The sequence below is a fragment of the Nicotiana tomentosiformis genome, chromosome 7, assembly GCF_000390325.3.
Source record: "Nicotiana tomentosiformis chromosome 7, ASM39032v3, whole genome shotgun sequence".
Taxonomy (NCBI): Eukaryota; Viridiplantae; Streptophyta; class Magnoliopsida; order Solanales; family Solanaceae; genus Nicotiana; species Nicotiana tomentosiformis.
In genome coordinates, this window is record NC_090818.1 from 87,526,555 (window position 1) to 87,545,084 (window position 18,530).

The window sequence follows — 18,530 nt, forward strand, 5'->3', positions numbered from 1 at the left end:
TCAAGGCGGTTTTGCAAACCCTTCATCAGCACCTATTGTATTTGATGTTTTCCGAATGTGAATTTTGGCTTGAGTCTGTCACATTCTTATGTCATATTGTCTCCCGAGAAGGAATTAAGGTCAATCTTTAAAAGATTGCAGCAGTGAAGAATTGGCCTAGACCTACAACACCAACTGAGATTCGCAGTTTTTTAAGGTTAGCAGAGTTCCGAGTGGAGGATGCGGCTCCTGCAACTTGGAAGGAGTATGCATATGCATTTCTTGAGCATTTTCTATCCATTGGGGTCTTGGAAGCTAAGTCTTTAGTGTTTGAGAGACTCAAATAGAACGATATGAGTATGAATGAGTATTACCTCAAGTTCATCTCTCTGGCCAAGTATACTCCAAAAATGGTACGTGATATGAGGGCCAGAGTTAGGCAGTTTGTTTTGGGGCTTTCAGATGACTTGTTAGCTGATGCTAATATAGCTTCTCAGAATAATGACATGAACATTACTAAAATGTTAGCCTTTGTTCAAGGGAACAAAGACATGTTGAACGAAGAAGAGCGGCTACAGACAGAGAGGGATAGGGAATTCAGTAAGGGGGCTAAGTCTGTAGGAAATTTCAGTCATGGGAGATCGCAACGAGGCGGTAAGCGCCAATTTTTAAGGAAACCAAAATTAGGACCTGCTCCATCTTTAGCTAGTGCACCAGTTCAGAGGTCCAAGTTTAACAAGAAAAATCAAAATTTCAGAGCAGCAGTCTTACAGTCACAGGCTAGTATGGGCTACAGAGTCCCTGAATACCCTATTTACAACATGTGTGGTAAGAGGCACCCAGGGTTGTGTCGTTCGGGCACAAATGGTTGCTTTGGATGTGATCAGCAGGGCCACTTCCTGAGGGATTGTCCATCAGCAAAGCAGAATAATGGAGGCAATGTAGCTCAGTCCACTAATTCAACAGCCCCTCAGAACTCTCAGGCCAAGTAAGGGTGTGGTGCAGGAAAGTCCAATTATACGGTCGGTGGTCAGAACCGCTTGTATGCGCTGGCAGGCCTTCAGGATACAGAGGCTCGTGGAGATGTCATCACATGAATGCTAACAGTGTTCACCTTTGATGTTTACGCTCTTATGGATTCGGGATCCACCCTATCTTATGTAACCCCATATATTTCTATGAAATTTGAGATAGAACCAGAAATGTTATGTGAACCCTTTGAAGTGTCCACTCCAGTTGGAGAATCAGTTATTGCTAGACGTATCTATAGGGGGTGTCCTGTCAAAGTGTATCATCACCTTACTGTAGCAGACTTAGTAGAATTGGAGATGGTAGACTTCGATGTAATCACGGGCATGGATTGGTTAGAGTCATGTTACGCCACAGTGGATTGTAGAACCAAAATAGTAAGTTTCAAATTTCCCGATGAACCAGTCTTAGAATGGAAGGGTGATCTAGTAGCAAGCAGGGGTAGGTTTATTTCCTACCTTAAAGCCAGAAAGATGATTTCCAAAGGGTATATATATCACCTGGTTAGAGTTAGGGATGCAAATGCTCAGATTCCCACTCTCTAGTCAGTACCAATTGTAAATGAGTTCCCAGAAGTGTTTGCCGAAGATCTTCCAGGTGTCCCTCCCGATAGAGAGATTGACTTTGGAATTGATCTACTCCCCAGCACTAAGAAGATATCTATTCCACCTTAGAGGATGGCTCCAGCAGAGTTGAAAGAGATAAAAGTCCAATTGAAAGATCTTCTAGATAAGGGATTTATAAGGCCAAGTGTCTCACCTTGGGGCGCTACGGTCTTGTTTGTCCGAAAGAAGGATGGGTCTTTGCGCATGTGCATTTACTATCGTTAGTTGAATAAAGTCACCACCAAGAACAAGTACCTTCTTCCTAGAATAGATGATTTATTCGATCAACTTCAGGGTGCCTAGTGTTATTCAAAGATTGACCTCGGATCGGGGTACCATCAGTTGACAAATTATAGGCATTTCAAATTTTTTGTAATGTCGTTTGGTTTAACAAATACACCAGCGACTTTCATGGACCTTATGAATAGGTTCTTCAAGACTTATATTGATATGTTAGTCATTGTGTTTATCGATGACATCTTGATTTATTCTCGTAGGGAGACAGGCCATGCAGAACATCTCAGAATTGTGTTACAGATATTGCAAGATCACAAGCTATATGCGACCCAACTCATTTTTAATTTCAACCGTTGATCTAAAGCGATCAACGGCCCACAACACCCCACTCCCTTTCTTTATACCTCCAAAACCTAACCATAACCCCATTTCCTAAAAATAGCTACCTCTATTCCCTCTATCACTCATCTCCTCTTCACTAAACCCTAGCCGCCTCCCCTTAATCCCTCTCCTAATCACACTGATAATGGGATTCGACTACTATTCTCTTTCAATATTTGAAACATTTTGGTACTGGTTGTCCGTTTGTGGTGTTACCTACGTGCTTGCCTAAACATGGCAAGCAATACCTTCTAAAATCGAACCAAAGTGGTTCGAATCTTTGATTTTGAGCATTATTTCGTGTACATACGTTTAATACCATATTATGTGAGTCCGATTTCATTTAGATCTATGTTGATTTACACTTTCCCTAAAAAACTAGGATTTACCCGATTTCTCTCCTTAATTGATTTTGAACTAATTTTGCATGCTTTCTTTCCTTATTTGTTGTTCGATTTACTCTGTTTCCTTGTATGTTCGTTCAATTTTTACTGCTATATAACCCCCTCCCCATTCCCCGTTGAGAGAGATTTTGGAATCGACATATTCTTCACTAAAAATTAGGGGCTTTTGCTATTCTCTATATTCTGTCTTGGCCGGCTGAAAGCCAAGGCCACTAAGACCTTATTACTCAACCTCCTCTTGGTGCGAGCATTGCCTGGAGTTCTTTGGAATCTCTTGGGAACTTTGACGCATTGAGATTATGGATTCTTGTGGAATTTTGATTCTTTGCTATTATTCGTTTAACTGGTGAGTTGCTGTCTTTTTGCAATTTCAATTCTTATATATCTGAAATTCGCATATAATTTCACTTATGAGGTTCATAGCTTAATGTGTTGTCTGGGCTATTCTTGTTTGCTTTGCTTCAATTTTAGGTTTCTTTAACCCTTTAACTTCATAATGTCGCTAGTGGAATGTGCCTAAGCCCGATTCAAGTAATTTGGTTCTTCTAAGTTAATATGTTTTGAACCACTACCGTGTGTGACCTTTGCCCTAGTTAGCATCTTTTTAGTGTTTAGTTCTGCTAAAAATGCCAATTCTGTTATTCGAACATGTTTCATCTGCATAATTTGTACTCTCTTTAGTTTAACTATTCGATTGTATTCAAAACCTGAGTGTTTGCATTTGCTATATGGCACGAGTTTCTCTTCCTATTTCTATTCTGAATTTATGTAATGGTATCTTGCCTATGTAGCATGTTTTCATCCTGTATCAAGATCTTTTTTTTTATCAACCATGACTAGTTCTCTGTTAATATGCCCTTTAGCATGTTTTATTGGCTCCCTTGATTCACCAGTAATTGCCATAACCTGCTTCCCTATCATGTTTAAATTAACACGACTATTTTGAAACACTAGGACCTATACTTAGCATAATTTGGACCTTTTAGGTTTTCACTTATTTGGTATTATGAATCTGTGCCAATCTTGCAAACTTGTTCTTTCCTTAACTCTGCTAATATGCAACTACCTATGCGCTAATTGTTGAACTTGCTTCTAAATCTTTACTAAGTTTGCTCTTAAGTCTTGTGACCTGTTTGATTATCTGCTCTATATGCTCAACCTGACTATGCCTGCGTCCCTCAATTCTTGTCTCTCAACGTTGGTTCTCTCTTAATCACTTGTCACATATGCTCTCTTAACTTCTTATTTTTAATCGGCTGAAAGCCAAGACTACCAAGGCTTTCACTGCTGACCTCCCTAGTGTGAGCACTGCTCGGGGTCCTTTTGAGGCCCATGTGAACTCTGACACACTAGGATTTGGGTCCCTAATCATTTCTCCTAATACTGGAACCTGAATTATCCCAGTTCCTTCTTCTTATTGTCCCATGAACATGTAAGCTGGTTGGTTTAAGTAATTCAATGCTTGGCAATATGATTGTGTGATTTGGCTTCGAGCTATTCTATGGATTCTGAGTTGTGTTGATGAACATGGCTCTTTGTTGAAGGTCTAGGTATGCTGCTAAAGGTCAAGGCAGTGCTGGGTATTTCATTCGGGCCTGTTGTGGGCCTATTGTCATTGTTCGTATAACATTTTGTATATTACTCATTATTGGGCCTGTAATAACTTTTGTATAAACGATTGGGGTATTAGTAAAAATGGGGAAGGGGTAGATTCTTAATGTTTTTTGTAAAAGGGGTAGACAACATGCCTATAGGACTTATTGATTCACTTGCTATATGTGTCGTTCAATTTATATGTGCACTGCAGAAAACATGTGATTAGGATAAAAACACACACACGCACTATCTATTGGCAAACATGAATTCAAACTGCTGCAATTATTCTTACTGCTACGTGTTACTAGAAAACCTGCCTATAGGAACATATGTCAATGAACTTTCTTTCAATCCATTTCAGCATATTCATTAGAAATCATGCCTATATGATTTTGATCACCTCATTTGCTATTATCTCGAACTGTTCACTAGAAACCATGCCTATAGGATTTTAATCATCTCATTCGTTGCTGCATCGCACTGTTTACCTAGAAAACATGTCTATAGGGTTGAGTGTAATGATAAAATCAGCTCCAAGTGCTAAACATTAGAGATCCTATCTATAAGACAACACTGTTTTATCTTAATAAGAGTCAATGTTGCACCTCTCAATATGGTTTATTATGCACTTCTGTTATCTTCCCAATGGTCCTTTCATTATTCCTTAATGCACGAGTCACCTAGATACAACAGGCTTAATAACCGAAAATCTGCAATTTCATTAATCAACATGCAAATCATATAATCCTGTCTAGGAGCAATGCTTGGCCTCTGAAACTATTTGCAAGCCCTGGTGCCTTGTCACATAGAAATCATGTCTATAGGGATTTAAGTTTCTTAATTCTAAATTGCTTAACATGAAGTTTGTCTTGCGTGCATTTTTTTCTTAAGTGTGGAGGCAAACTTGAACCTTAACTTCCTATATGTGAATTCTAATGGGTTTTTGTTTGTTGACTAGTTTTGACATTTCTTAGCAGCCTAAGTGAGGTCTAGAACCACCCAAATAGAGGTCCAATACCTCTTGGACTATAGGTTTGGGATGAGTAGTGTACGCCTAGGGTACGACTTAGAATTGAATCAGAATGCTTTTAAGTAACTACTTTAACATAGTAATCGGGTAGCAGGAGATGATAGTTTGTGCCCGCTGAATAATATGAGCAACTCCTATCTAAAATGAGTTGAGAAATATTATTTATGTTGCATGGGGTGATCCTTTAGGCTAAATAACTTAGGACCCCCCTTTTCTCTTAATACACTTAGTCATCTAATATAGACCGTTATAGTTGTATCCTTATAGTCCTTATGATTTGTACCAATTCTCATTGTGTTATAATGAAATTCTTTGACCTTTTATTCTCTTTGTTTATTTAATCATCTTGCCTAATTATAATCCACATAGTCTTAACTTCGTCCGGGACCTCGGAGAGTGCCTAACACCTTGTCTTTGAGGTAATTTGAGCCCTTACCCGATCTTTGGTGACACTAACTAGTTAAACAGAGTTATCTGCAAAATAGGTGCCCTAACGCAGCTTAAAAAAGTCGTTAGGTGGCGACTCTTCACTTTACCTCCCACTCGAAAGAGTTGTCACAATGTCGAAACCCGCTTTTGCAAAGGAGAAAACGGGGCGCGACAGCATGGTGACTCTGCTGGGAAAACTTAGGTTCTTACCATAATGAACTTGGCGTATGTGGATTAGTTTTCTTTGTTATAAAATGCACATTCCTTTTCCTTCTTGTTTTTGTTAAATATTGCTATTACATGCACGTCCCTATCCCGTTCACCTTTACTTGTTTAAACCCGTTATAACATGCACATACCTTCCGTTCTCCACCTTTATTTGCTTAAATTTGTTATTACATGCACATCCCTTTTCCTATTTGCCCTTAGTTGCTCTAACTGTTCTTCATTAGCTATATCATGTCTCTCTCATCCCTACTCCCTTATTTGCTTTATTACATTCCCGCATATATTTTTATGAACTAAACTAACTCCTTCCTTTTGTCTTTCTTATATATTCTTTCCATGTTTACCTTTGCTATATTATTTACTGCTTTTACATATCATGCAAATACTTGACAATGTGTTATTATTGCTGCATAAAGCATGCTCCACATCATACTCCACTCGTGCCAACTATCATCATAGCGGTACTTGATGAGTGTCCGTGCTCTTCCAAAAATTAACCTTTTAAATTGGAAATGCTTATTTGCGGTAGACTAGTCGATCAACAGTGCAATCGACGGTCCCATGCCTTTCCCTCTCAAGTTGTCCACTTGGGAGTACCAGTCTAGACCATTCTAGAAACCCTACTCCAACTTGAAATGTACATGCATCATGCTAAACCTAGTATGGATTGAAGCGTTATTAACGTAAGAACCCGCTAAGATGAACCTCGTCCAAAGTCTGACGGGATTTCCACAATCCCAATGGATGCTATCATACCATGTGCATTACTTGGAGAAACATATGCCAGCGTGTTGATCATTATTGCGTAAACTTTTTTGGCATTAATGAAATGACGCAAATGTTGGCATCAATTTTCTCCAAGTCTATATGTCGCTTAGGCCTATCTCGGGCACAATGAGGTCCTCCAATTAGGACGCGAATTAGTGCATGAGTTTATGAAACATGTTTTAATATCGCAAACACTCTTTTAATATTCCTTACTAACTTGGTTACTTTTTTCTTTTTCTTTCTATGATTATTCCCATTCCCAAAGGTTAGTTCGTGCATACTAGCATCTTCTCAAGAACTTGACCGCCGCACCATCCCGGCCCGTCGGGTTCCTGGGTAGCCTGGCAATTAGCATGAATTACTTTAAAAATAGTTTTGAGCATTTGAGACATTTTTCAGTATTCTATTTTGAAATAATTGCTCGAGCCATCAAGTCGCACTTATTGACGTTTTTAAGATTTTTTTTTAATGCATTACTGCTTTGCGTATTTATTATTATTTTTACATTTTTCTTTTCAGTATTATTATTACCTATCCCGATGAACCTACGACTGTGACATGTAATGAGACAACACAACATAAGGATAGTGATTCAGTCAATCATTACTGACAACGCCACCAATTTAAACAGCGATTTGATAAAAGCCATGTGTGAAGCGTTCAAGATCAAGCATAGGAACTCCACGGTATACAGACCGCAAATGAACAGAGCTGTAGAAGCCACCAACAAGAACATCAAGAAGATACTAAGGAAAATGGTAGATAATTACAAACAATGGCACGAGAAGCTGCCATTTGCTCTGCTCGGGTATCGTACCACGGTTCGCTCATCAACTGGGGCAACTCCCTACTTATTGGTTTATGGTACTGAAGTGGTTATTCCTGCCAAAGTAGAGATCCCTTCTTTAAGAATTATACAAGAAGCTGAGCTCAGCGACGCAGAATGGGTACAAAGCCGCTATGAACAACTGGCTCTCATTGATGGAAAGAGAATGAATGTGGTATGTCACTGTCAACCTTACGAGAATAGAATGGAAAGAGCGTTCAACAAAAGGGTCAGACCGAGACAATTCACACCGGGGCAGTTAGTGCTAAAGCGGATCTCCCCACATCAGGACGAAGCCCAGGGGAAGTTCTCACCCTACTGGCAAGGTCCCTACATGGTTCATCGAGTACTAACAAGAGAAGCACTCATACTTGCAGAAATGGACGGAGAGATTTGGCCAAAACCTATCAACTCAGACGTAGTCAAGAGACACTATGTTTAGGATTGTTTAAAATTCTACACTTGATGTAACTGAACTACGCTTGAACTGATTCCCGTTTAAGAGGAGATACGTAGGCAGCCCTGTGGGTTTGGTCACATCTTAATAAAATCTTCATTTTGCCATGATCAGAAAACTGGGGCAAAATTTTAGGAAGGGCCCTCAAAGTTCTAAATCAAATTCAGCCGACATCGTCATACACGGAACAACCAAAGTATTGCATTTAAACTGGGGCGAAATTTTGAGGGGAACCCTCAAAATTCTAAAGCAAGGAGGTCACAATGTCTCAAAAATATGTCACAGTCACCGGTTCATCTAAATTATTTGAAATCGCATACTACTACATTTCAAATAACTATATTTATCAAATGCATGCATATTTTTCGAAAACATTATTTCTATGATAGCTAGATGCTACCCAGGGTAACTCAAACAGGACCTCAAGACAGGAGCAAAGGCAAAACAGAAGACAAAAGCGCAAACCGACCTTCCCACCACAAAACTCGTGATTTTTCTTTGGATGCACGCACAATAAAACAATGTTATCCGCATATACATCAAGTCACTACCTTCATGACAACAAATTACCTAGCACAAACACCTCCAGCTAAGAAATACTTTACTTTCTCACCGTCACTCATCGTTCTCTGGCATAAGGCTAAGCATTGACTTTCTTCGCATGAGACTAAGCATTGTCTCTTCTTCTTGCATGAGGCTAAGCATTGCCTCCCCAATTGCATAAGGCTAAGCACTAGCTTTTCCTTCATGAGACTAAGAATTGTCTCTTCTTCTTGCATGTGGCTAAGCATTGCCTCCCTAATTTAATAAGGCTAAGCATTGCCTTTCCCTGCATTTGACTCTTCTTCTTGCATGAGGCTAAGCATTGCCTCCCTAGTTGCATAAGGCTAAGCACTGTCTTTCCCTGCATGCGACTAAGCGTTGTCTCTTCATCTTGCATGAGGCTAAGCATTGCCTCCCTAATTGCATAAGGCAAAGCACTGCCCTTCCTTGCATGATACTAAGCATTGTCTCCCTTCTTTGCATGAGACTAAGCATTGTCTCCTCTTCTTGCATAAGGCTAAGCATTGCCTTTTCCTGCACAAAACTAAGCATTGTCTTCCCTTTTGGCATGAGCCCAAGCATTTCCTCCCTCTGTCCATTAGACTATGCATTGTCTCCTATTCTTTCATGAGGCTAAGTATTGCTTCTTTGTATCCACGAGACTAAGCATTGTCTCCCCTAATTGCTAAGCATTGCCTCCCTCTTTGCATGAGACTAAGCACTGTCTCCCTTCTTTGCATGAGGCTAAGCATTGACTCCCTCTTTCCATGAGACTAAGCATTATCTCCTCTTCCTGTACGAGGCTAAGAACTGCCTCCCTAATTGCATAAGGCTAATCATTGCCTTTCCTTGCATGAGACTAAGCATTGTCTTCCCTTTTGGCATAAGGCTAAGCATTGCCTCCCTGTCTCCTTGAGACTAATCCTTGTCTCCTCTTCTTGCATGAGGCTAAGTATTGCCTCTATGTCTCCACGAGACTAACCATTGCCTCCCTCTTTGCATGAGACTAAGCACTGTCTCCCTTCTTTGTATGAGGCTAAGCGGTGCCTCCCTCTTTCCATGAGACTAAGCATTGTCTCCTCTTCCTTCATGAGGCTAAGCACTGCCTCCGTAATTGCATAAGGCTAACTGTTGCCTTTCCTTGCATGAGACTAAGCATTGTCTTCCCTTTTGGCATAAGGCCAAGCATTGCCTCCCTATCTCCATGAGACTAAGCATTGTCTCCTTTTCTTGCATGAGGCTAAGTATTGCCTCTATGTCTCCACGAGACTAACCATTACCTCCCCTAATTGCTAAGCATTGCCTCCCTCTTTGAATGAGACTAAGCATTGTCTTCCCTAATTTCTATGAATTGACTCCCTCTTTGCATGAGACTAAGCATTGTCTCCCTTCTTTGCATGAGGCTAAGCATTGCCTCCCTCTTTCCATAAGACTAAGCATTGTGTCCTCTTCATGTATGAGGCTAAGCACTGCCTCCCTAATTGCATAAGGCTTAGCATTGCCTTTCCTTGCATGAGACTAAGAATTGTCTTCCCTTTTGGCATAAGGCCATGCATTGCCTCCCTGTCTATATGAGACTAAGCCTTGTCTCCTCTTCTTTCATGAGGCTAAGTATTGCCTTTATATCCCCACGAGACTAACCATTGCCTCCCTTAATTGCTAAGCATTGCCTCCCTCTTTGCATGAGACTAAGCATTGTCTCCCCTAATTGCTAAGCATTGCCTCCCTCTTTGTATGAGACTAAGCACTGTCTCCCTTCTTTGTATGAGGCTAAGCATTGCCTCCCTCTTTCCATGAGACTAAGCATTGTCTCCTCTTCCTTCATGAGGATAAGCACTGCCTCCCTAATTGCATAAGGCTAACCGTTGCCTTTCCTTGCATGAGACTAAGCATTGTCTTCCCATTTGGCATAAGGCCAAGCATTGCCTCCCTGTCTCCACGAGACTAAGCATTGTCTCCTATTCTTGCATGAGGCTAAGTATTGCCTCTATGTCTCCACGAGACTAACCATTGCCTCCCCTAATTGCTAAGCATTGCCTCCCTCTTTGCATGAGACTAAGCATTGTCTCCCCTAATTGCTAAGCATTGCCCCCCTCTTTGCATGAGACTAAGCATTGTCTCCCTTCTTTGCATGAGGCTAATCATTTCCTCCCTCTTTCCATGAGACTAAGCATTGTCTCCTCTTCCTGTATGAGGCTAAGCACTACCTCCCTAATTGCATAAGGCTAAGCATTGCCTTTCCTTGCATTAGACTAAGCATTGTCTTCCCTTTTGGCATAAGGCCAAGTATTGCCTCCCTGTCTCCATGAGACTAAGCCTTGTCTCCTCTTCTTGCATGAGGCTAAGTATTGCCTCTATGTCTCCACGATACTAACCATTGCCTCCCCTAATTGCTAAGAATTGCCTCCCTCTTTGCATGAGACTAAGAACTGTCTCCCTTCTTTGTATGAGGCTAAGCATTGCCTCCCTCTTTCCATGAGACTACGCATTGTCTCCTCTTCCTTCATGAGGCTAAGCACTGCCTCCCTAATTGCATAAGGCTAACCGTTGCCTTTCCTTGCATGAGACTAAGCATTGTATTCCCTTTTGGCATAAGTCCAAGCATTGCCTCCGTGTCTCCATGAGACTAAGCATTGTCTCCTCTTCTTGCATGAGGCTAAGTATTGCCTCTATATCTCCACGAGACTAACCATTGCCTCCCTTAATTGCTAAGCATTGCCTCCCTCTTTGCATGAGACTAAGCATTGTCTCCCCTAATTGCTAAGCATTGCCTCCCTCTTTGCATGAGACTAAGCATTGTCTCCCTTCTTTGCATGAGGCTAAGCATTGCCTCCCTTTTTCCATGAGACTAAGCATTGTCTCCTCTTCCTCTATGAGGCTAAGCACCGCCTCCCTAATTGCATAAGGCTAAGCATTGCCTTTTCTTGCATGAGACTAAGCATTGTCTTCCCTTTTGGCATAAGGCCAAGCATTGCCTCCCTGTTACCATGAGACTATGTCTTGTCTCCTCTTCTTGCATGAGGCTAAGTATTGCCTCTATGTCTCCACGAGACTAACCATTGCCTCCCCTAATTGCTAAGCATTGCCTCCCTCTTTGCATGAGACTAAGCACTGTCTCCCTTCTTTGTATGAGGCTAAGCATTGCCTTCCTCTTTCCATGAGACTAAGCATTGTCTCCTCTTCCTTCATGAGGTTAAGCACTGCCTCCCTAATTGCATAAGGCTAAGTGTTGCCTTTCCTTGCATGAGACTAAGCATTGTCGTCCCTTTTGGCATAAAGCCAAGCATTGCCTCCCTGTCTCCATGAGACAAAGCATTGTCTCCTCTTCTTGCATGGGGCTAAGTATTGCCTCTCTCTCTCTCCACGAGACTAAGCATTGTCTCCCCTAATTGATAAGCATTGCCTCCCTCTTTGAATGAGAATAAGAACTGTCTTCTTTCTTTGCATGACACTAAGCATTGCCTCCCTCTTTCCATGAGACTAAAAATTGTCTCCTCTTCCTTCATGAGGCTAAGCACTGCCTCTCTAATTGCATAAGGCTAAGAGTTTCCTTTCCTTGCATGAGACTAAGCATTGTCTCCTTTTCTTGCATGAGGCTAAGCATTGCCTCCCTAATCACATGAGACTAAGCATTGCCTCTTCTTCTTGCATGAGGCTAAGCACTGCCTCCCTAATTCCATAAGGCTAAGTACTACCTTTCACTGCACAAGACTAAGCATTGTCTTCCCATTTTGCATAAGGCTAAGCATTGCCTTTTCCTTGCATAATATTAAATACTATCTCCACTACGCCATCTAAGACCTAGTAATATCCTCTGTTCACCTAGGGCTAAGCACTGCCCTCATCTTACACAAGATTAAGCCTTATCTTGTCTCATCTTTGCATGTGACCAAGCGTCACATCTGTGCACTTCATGGGCTGAAATATCGCCATTTTGTCCAAAGGCATCATAGTCCGAAGGCATCATCCTCATAGCCATGAGACTTTATTCCATGGCCTGAGGATCTCTCGAAATTGTACATCATTATTCAAAGGCATCATAGTCCAAAGGTACCATCCTCATGGCCCGAGGACATCATTTCATGGCCTGTGAATCCATTATCATACACTTCATAACCCAGGACGCCATGGTCTAAGGATATCATCCTCACCGTCCGAAGATAATATTCATGGTCCAAAGTAAATTTGCATCAAGTTTGAATTTTTGCAATAACCCATATATATTTGCATGCATTGTGTTTTACGTTTTGCAGGTAACCCAGGAAATAACCGGTCTTCAAATAGGAGCAATTTTCGCTCCGGTTTTCGTTCACAACGTTCACATCCTGCAATTGTTTCAAACATAACCGACCACCATCAATTACCTACCTTTTACTCTACGACCATTCGAATATTTGCCTCATACACTCGTAACATCCAAAATTCGCATTCATGACCCCATTAAAATTGCCCGTTACTTATAGCACTGTCCTACCCAAAAGAACCTTTTCGAAACATGCGACCATTCTTATAACAACTCTATCAGTTTCAGTTCACCATTGGATCCAGAACTACACGCGGCCTGATTCCCGTAACAACAGGGATATGTAGGCAACTCAGGAACCAGGGTTCGACCTCCATTTTTCAAACCACAATTGCTCATCATTTTCTTTACCCGACAACTCTTTCATCATTCTTGGGTAGAGATGGGCAGCTGTTGATACCCAATTTTGCCCTCATATTTTTTCAAAATATATATATACTTCCAAAATAGCATTTCTTTGCATCATTATTTAGTTTACAAATCTATACTAGCATTTTCTATAATTTTTCATAAATTTTAGAGCTTTTAAATTAATTTTCTTACATTTAAATTATATAAATATTTAGTAATTATTCCTTTAAATTATTCTTATGATGATCTAACCATCTAAAATTATTATTTACATCCATAATACATGTTACACATATTTTTACTTTATTTTATATAATTATATTGGTATTCTTAGGTTATTTGCACAATCTTGCAATGATAGCCTATATTTCACATTTTTATTGCATTTATCATTTTATTCAAGGTCAAAATGATATTTTTTTCATTTTTTATAATCTCCTACCATTGTTTAAAGTATTAATTTGTTTAAATAGCATTCTTTATATGCTTATTTAACTAATTTTTAAATTATTTCCTTTTTAATCTCTTATTTAAAAACTGGCCCAATTTTTGAGTTATTGTTCGGACCAGACAGACCCAAATCCCTGGTCCAATCCTCAAGCCCAACCCCAAGCAACCCTGCCCAGTCCAAAATCTGACCCAGCTCATTTTTAATTTCAACCGTTGATCAAAAGCGATCAACGGCCTACAACACCCCACTCCGTTTCTCTATACCTCCAAAACCTAACCCTAACCCCATTTCTCTAAAGATAGCCGCCTCTATTCCATCTGTCATTCATCTCCACTTCACTAAACCCTAGCCGCCTCCCCTTAATCCCTCTCCTAATCCCACTGATAATGGGATTTGACTACTATTCTCTTGCCATATCTGAAACCTTTTGGTACTTGTTGCCCATTTGTGGTGTTACCTAGGTGCTTGCCTAAACATGGCAAGCAATACCTTTTAAAATCGAACCAAAGTGGTTCGAATCTTTGATTTTGAGCATTATTTCGTGTACATACGTTTAATACCATATTATGTGAGTCCGATTTCATTTAGATCTCTGTTGATTTACACTTTCCCTAAAAAACTAGGGTTTACCCGATTTCTCTCCTTAATTGATTTTGAACTAATTTTGCATGCTTTCTTTCCTTATTTGTTGTTCGATTTACTCTGTTTCCTTGTATGTTCGTTCAATTTTTACTGCTATATAACCCCCTCCCCATTCCCCGTTGAGAGAGATTTTGGAATCGACATATTCTTCACTAAAAATTAGGGGCTTTTGCTATTCTCTATATTCTGTCTTGGCCGGCTGAAAGACAAGGCCACTAAGACCTTATTACTCAACCTCCTCTTGGTGCGAGCATTGCCCGGAGTTCTTTGGAATCTCTTGGGAACTTTGATGCATTGAGATTATGGATTCTTGTGGAATTTTGATTCTTTACTGTTATTCGTTTAACTGGTGAGTTGCTGTCTTTTTGCAATTTCAATTCTTATATATCTGAAATTCGCATATATTTTCACTTATGAGTTTCATAGCTTAATGTGTTGTCTGGGCTATTCTTGTTTGCTTTGCCTCAATTTTAGGTTTCTTTAACCCTTTAACTTCATAATGTCGCTAGTGGAATGTGCCTAAGCCCGATTTAAGTAATTTGGATCTTCTAAGTTAATATGTTTTGAACCACTACTGTGTGTGACCTTTGCCCTAGTTAGCATCCTTTTAGTGTTTAGTTCTGCTAAAAATGCCAATTATGTTATTCAGACATGCTTCATCTGCATAATTTGTACTCTCTTTAGTTTAACTAATCGATTGTGTTCAAAACCTGAGTGTTTGCATTTGCTATATGGCACGAGTATCTCTTCTAATTTCTATTCTGAATTTCTATGATGGTATCTTGCCTATGTAGCATGTTTTAATCTTGTATCAAGATATTTTTTTTTATCAACCATGACTAGTTCTCTGTTAATATGTTGTTTAGCATGTTTTCTTGGCTCCCTTGATTCACCAGTAATTGTCATAACCTGCTTCCCTATCATGTTTAAATTAACACGATTATTTTGTAACACTAGGACCTATACTTAGCATAATTTGGACCTTTTAGGTTTTCACTTATTTGGTATTATGAATATGTGCCAATCTTGCAAACTTGTTCTTTCCTTAACTCTGCTAATGTGTGACTGCCTATGCGCTAAGTGATGAACTTGTTTCGAAATATTTACTAAGTTTGTTCTTATATCCCGTGACATGTTCGATTATAGGACTCATTGATTTACTTGCTATATGTACCATTCAATTTATATGTGCACTGTAGAAAACATGTCATTAGGATAAACACACACACGCATTGTCTATTGGCAAACATGAATTCAAAATGCTGCAATTATTCTTACTGCTACGTGTTACTAGAAAACCTGCCTATAGGAACAAATTTCAATGAACTTTCTTTCAATCCATTTCAGCATATTCATTAGAAATCATGCCTATAGGATTTTGATCACCTCATTTGCTATTATCTCGTACTGTTCACTAGAAACCATGACTATAGGATTTTAATCATCTCATTCGTTACTACATCGTACTGTTCACCAAAAAACATGTCTATAGGGTTGAGTGTAATGATAAAATCAGCTCCAAGTGCTAAACATTAGAGATCCTGTCTATAGGACAACTCTGTTTCATCTTAATAAGAGTCAATGTTGCATCTCTCAATATGGTTTATTATGCACTTCTGGGATCTTCTCAATGGTCCTTTCATTATACATTACTGCACGAGTCACCTAGACACAGCAGGCTTAATAACCGGAAATATGCAATTTCATTAATCAACATGCAAATCGTATAATGCTGCCTATGAGCAACGCATGGCCTCTGAAACTGTTTGCAAGCCCTGGTGCCTTGTCACGTAGAAATCATGTCTATAAGGATTTAAGTTTCTTAATTCTAAATTGCTTAACATGAAGTTTGTCTGGCGTGCATTTGTTTCTTAAGTGTGGAGGCAACCTTGAACCTTAACTGCCTATATGTGAAGTCCAATGTATTTTTGTATGTCGCCTAGTTTTTGACATTTTTGAGCAGCCTAAGTAAGTTCTAGAACCACCCAAATAGAGGTCCAATACCTCCTAGACCATTGGTATGGGACAGGTAGTGCACGCATAGGGTACGACTTAGAATTGAATTAGAACACTTTTAGGTAACCACTTTAACATAGTAATTGGGTAACAGGAGATGATATTCTGTGCCCGTTGAATAATATAAGCAACTTCTTTCTAAAATAAGTTGCGGAGTATTATTTATGTTGCATGGGTGATCCTTTAGGATAAAAAACTTAGGACCCCTCTTTTCTCTTTATACTCTTAGTCATCTAATATAGACCGTTACAGTTGTATCCTTATAGTCCTTAAGATTTGTACCAATTATAATTGTGTTATAATGAAACTCTTTGACCTTTTATTCTCTTTGTTTATTTAAACATACTGCCTAATTATAATCCACATAGTCTTATGTTCGGCCGGGACCCACCGTTGTAGACCTCGGAGAGTGCCGAACACCTTCACTTTGAGGTAATTTGAGCCCTTACCCGATCTTTGATGACGCTGACTAGTGAAATAGAGTTATCTGTAAAATAGGTGCCCTAACGCACCTTAAACAATTTAGGTGGCGACTTTTCAATTTACCTCCCACTCGAAAAAGTTGTCATAATGTCGAAGCCCGCTTTTGCAAAGGAGAAAATGGGGCGCGACAGCCTAGACCCATCTCAGTATCTGATATAAGAAGTTTCTTGGGTCTAGCAGGCTATTACAGGCTTTTTGTAGAGGGACTTTCACCTATCTCGTACCCTTTGACTATATTGACTCAGAAGAAGGTCAAGCTTCAGTGGTCTGACGCTTGCGAGAAAAGTTTTGAGGAGTTAAAGAAAAGGTTAACTTCATCGCCAGTTTTGACACTACCGGAAGGAACTAGAGGGTTCATTGTTTATTGTGATGCTTCAGGGGTTGGTATTTGGTGTGTGTTAATGCAACATGGTAAAGTCATATCCTACGCATCGAGACAACTCAAGGCTCACGAGAAGAATTATCCGACCCGTGATCTTGAGTTAGCTGCAGTAATATTTGCGCTAATGATCTGGAACCATTATTTATATGGAGTGCATGTTGATATTTTCAAAGATCACAAGAATCTGCAGTACATCTTCAAGCAAAGAGAATTTAATCTTCGTCAGGGAAGGTGGCTCGAATTGCTCAAGGATTATGATGTTGATATCCTTTATCATCCCGGGAAAGCAAATGATGTAGCCGATGCTCTCATATTGAAGCAGACAAGAGAACTATGACGAAGGAAGTTCACCAATTAGCAAGTCTAGGAGTTCGACTTTTGGACTCCTAATATGGTGGCGTTGTTCTTCAGAATAGGGCTGAATCCTCCTTAGTAGCCGATGTGAAGAAAAAGTAGTTCAATGATCCCTACTTATTGCAGCTGAAGGAGGGGATTCACAAACACAGACTACAGCTTTTGAACAAGGGGAAGATGATGGTACTTTGAGATACAAAGGCAGACAATTCGTTCCAGGCATAGATGGGCTCAGAGAGCGGATTATGTCAGCAACCTACAATTCCATGTATTCTATTCACCCAGATTCCACAAAGATGTATCATGATCTTAATGAGATCTATTGGTGGAATGACATGAAACAGAACGTAGCAAATTTTGTGGCTAAGTGTCCAAATTGTCAACATGTGAAAGTCGAACACCAGAAGCGTGGTGGTTTGGCTCAGAGTATAGAAATTCCTAATTGCAAATGGGAGATGATAAACATGGACTTCATAACAATCTTACCTCACTCGTTTTGGAAGAATAATTCCATTTGGGTGATTGTAGGCTGACTTACCAAGTCAGCTCACTTCTTGACAGTGAAGACTACAGATTTAGTAGAGTATTATGCCAAGTTGTATATCCAGAAAATTATACAATTGCATGGCACTCCTTTTTCCATCATCTCAGATCATGGTGATTAGTTCACAACGAACTTTTGGAAATCCTTTCAGAATAGACTGGGCACAAGGGTGAACCTCAACACGGCTTTTCATTCTCAGACAGATGGCCAGGCAGAGCGCACCATTCAGACTCTTGAGGATATGTTGAGGGCGTGTGTTATCGATTTTAAAGGTAATTGGGATGATCATCTACCCCTCATTGAGTTTGCTTATAATAACAGCAACCACTCTAGTATAAATATGGCATCGTACGAAGCTCTTTATGGGCGAAGGTGTAGATCACCAATTGGTTTGTTCGAAGTTGGAAAACTGGAGCTGTTAGGATCCGATTTGGTATATCAGTCTATGGAGAAAGTAAAGTTGATTCAAGAGCATTTGAAGACGGCTCAGAG

The 18,530-nt window shown here is 40.0% G+C and overlaps 1 protein-coding gene across 1 annotated transcript; it reads left to right on the forward strand.

Annotated features, from left to right (window-relative positions):
- The first annotated feature begins 389 nt into the window (after nt 1-389).
- Nucleotides 390-17,477, forward strand: LOC138895942 (uncharacterized). Its single transcript, XM_070180707.1, has 2 exons — nt 390-967; nt 16,802-17,477. Exons 1-2 carry the CDS (start codon nt 390-392, stop codon nt 17,475-17,477), a joined length of 1,254 nt encoding a protein of 417 aa, XP_070036808.1.
- Nucleotides 17,478-18,530: the final 1,053 nt, after the last annotated feature.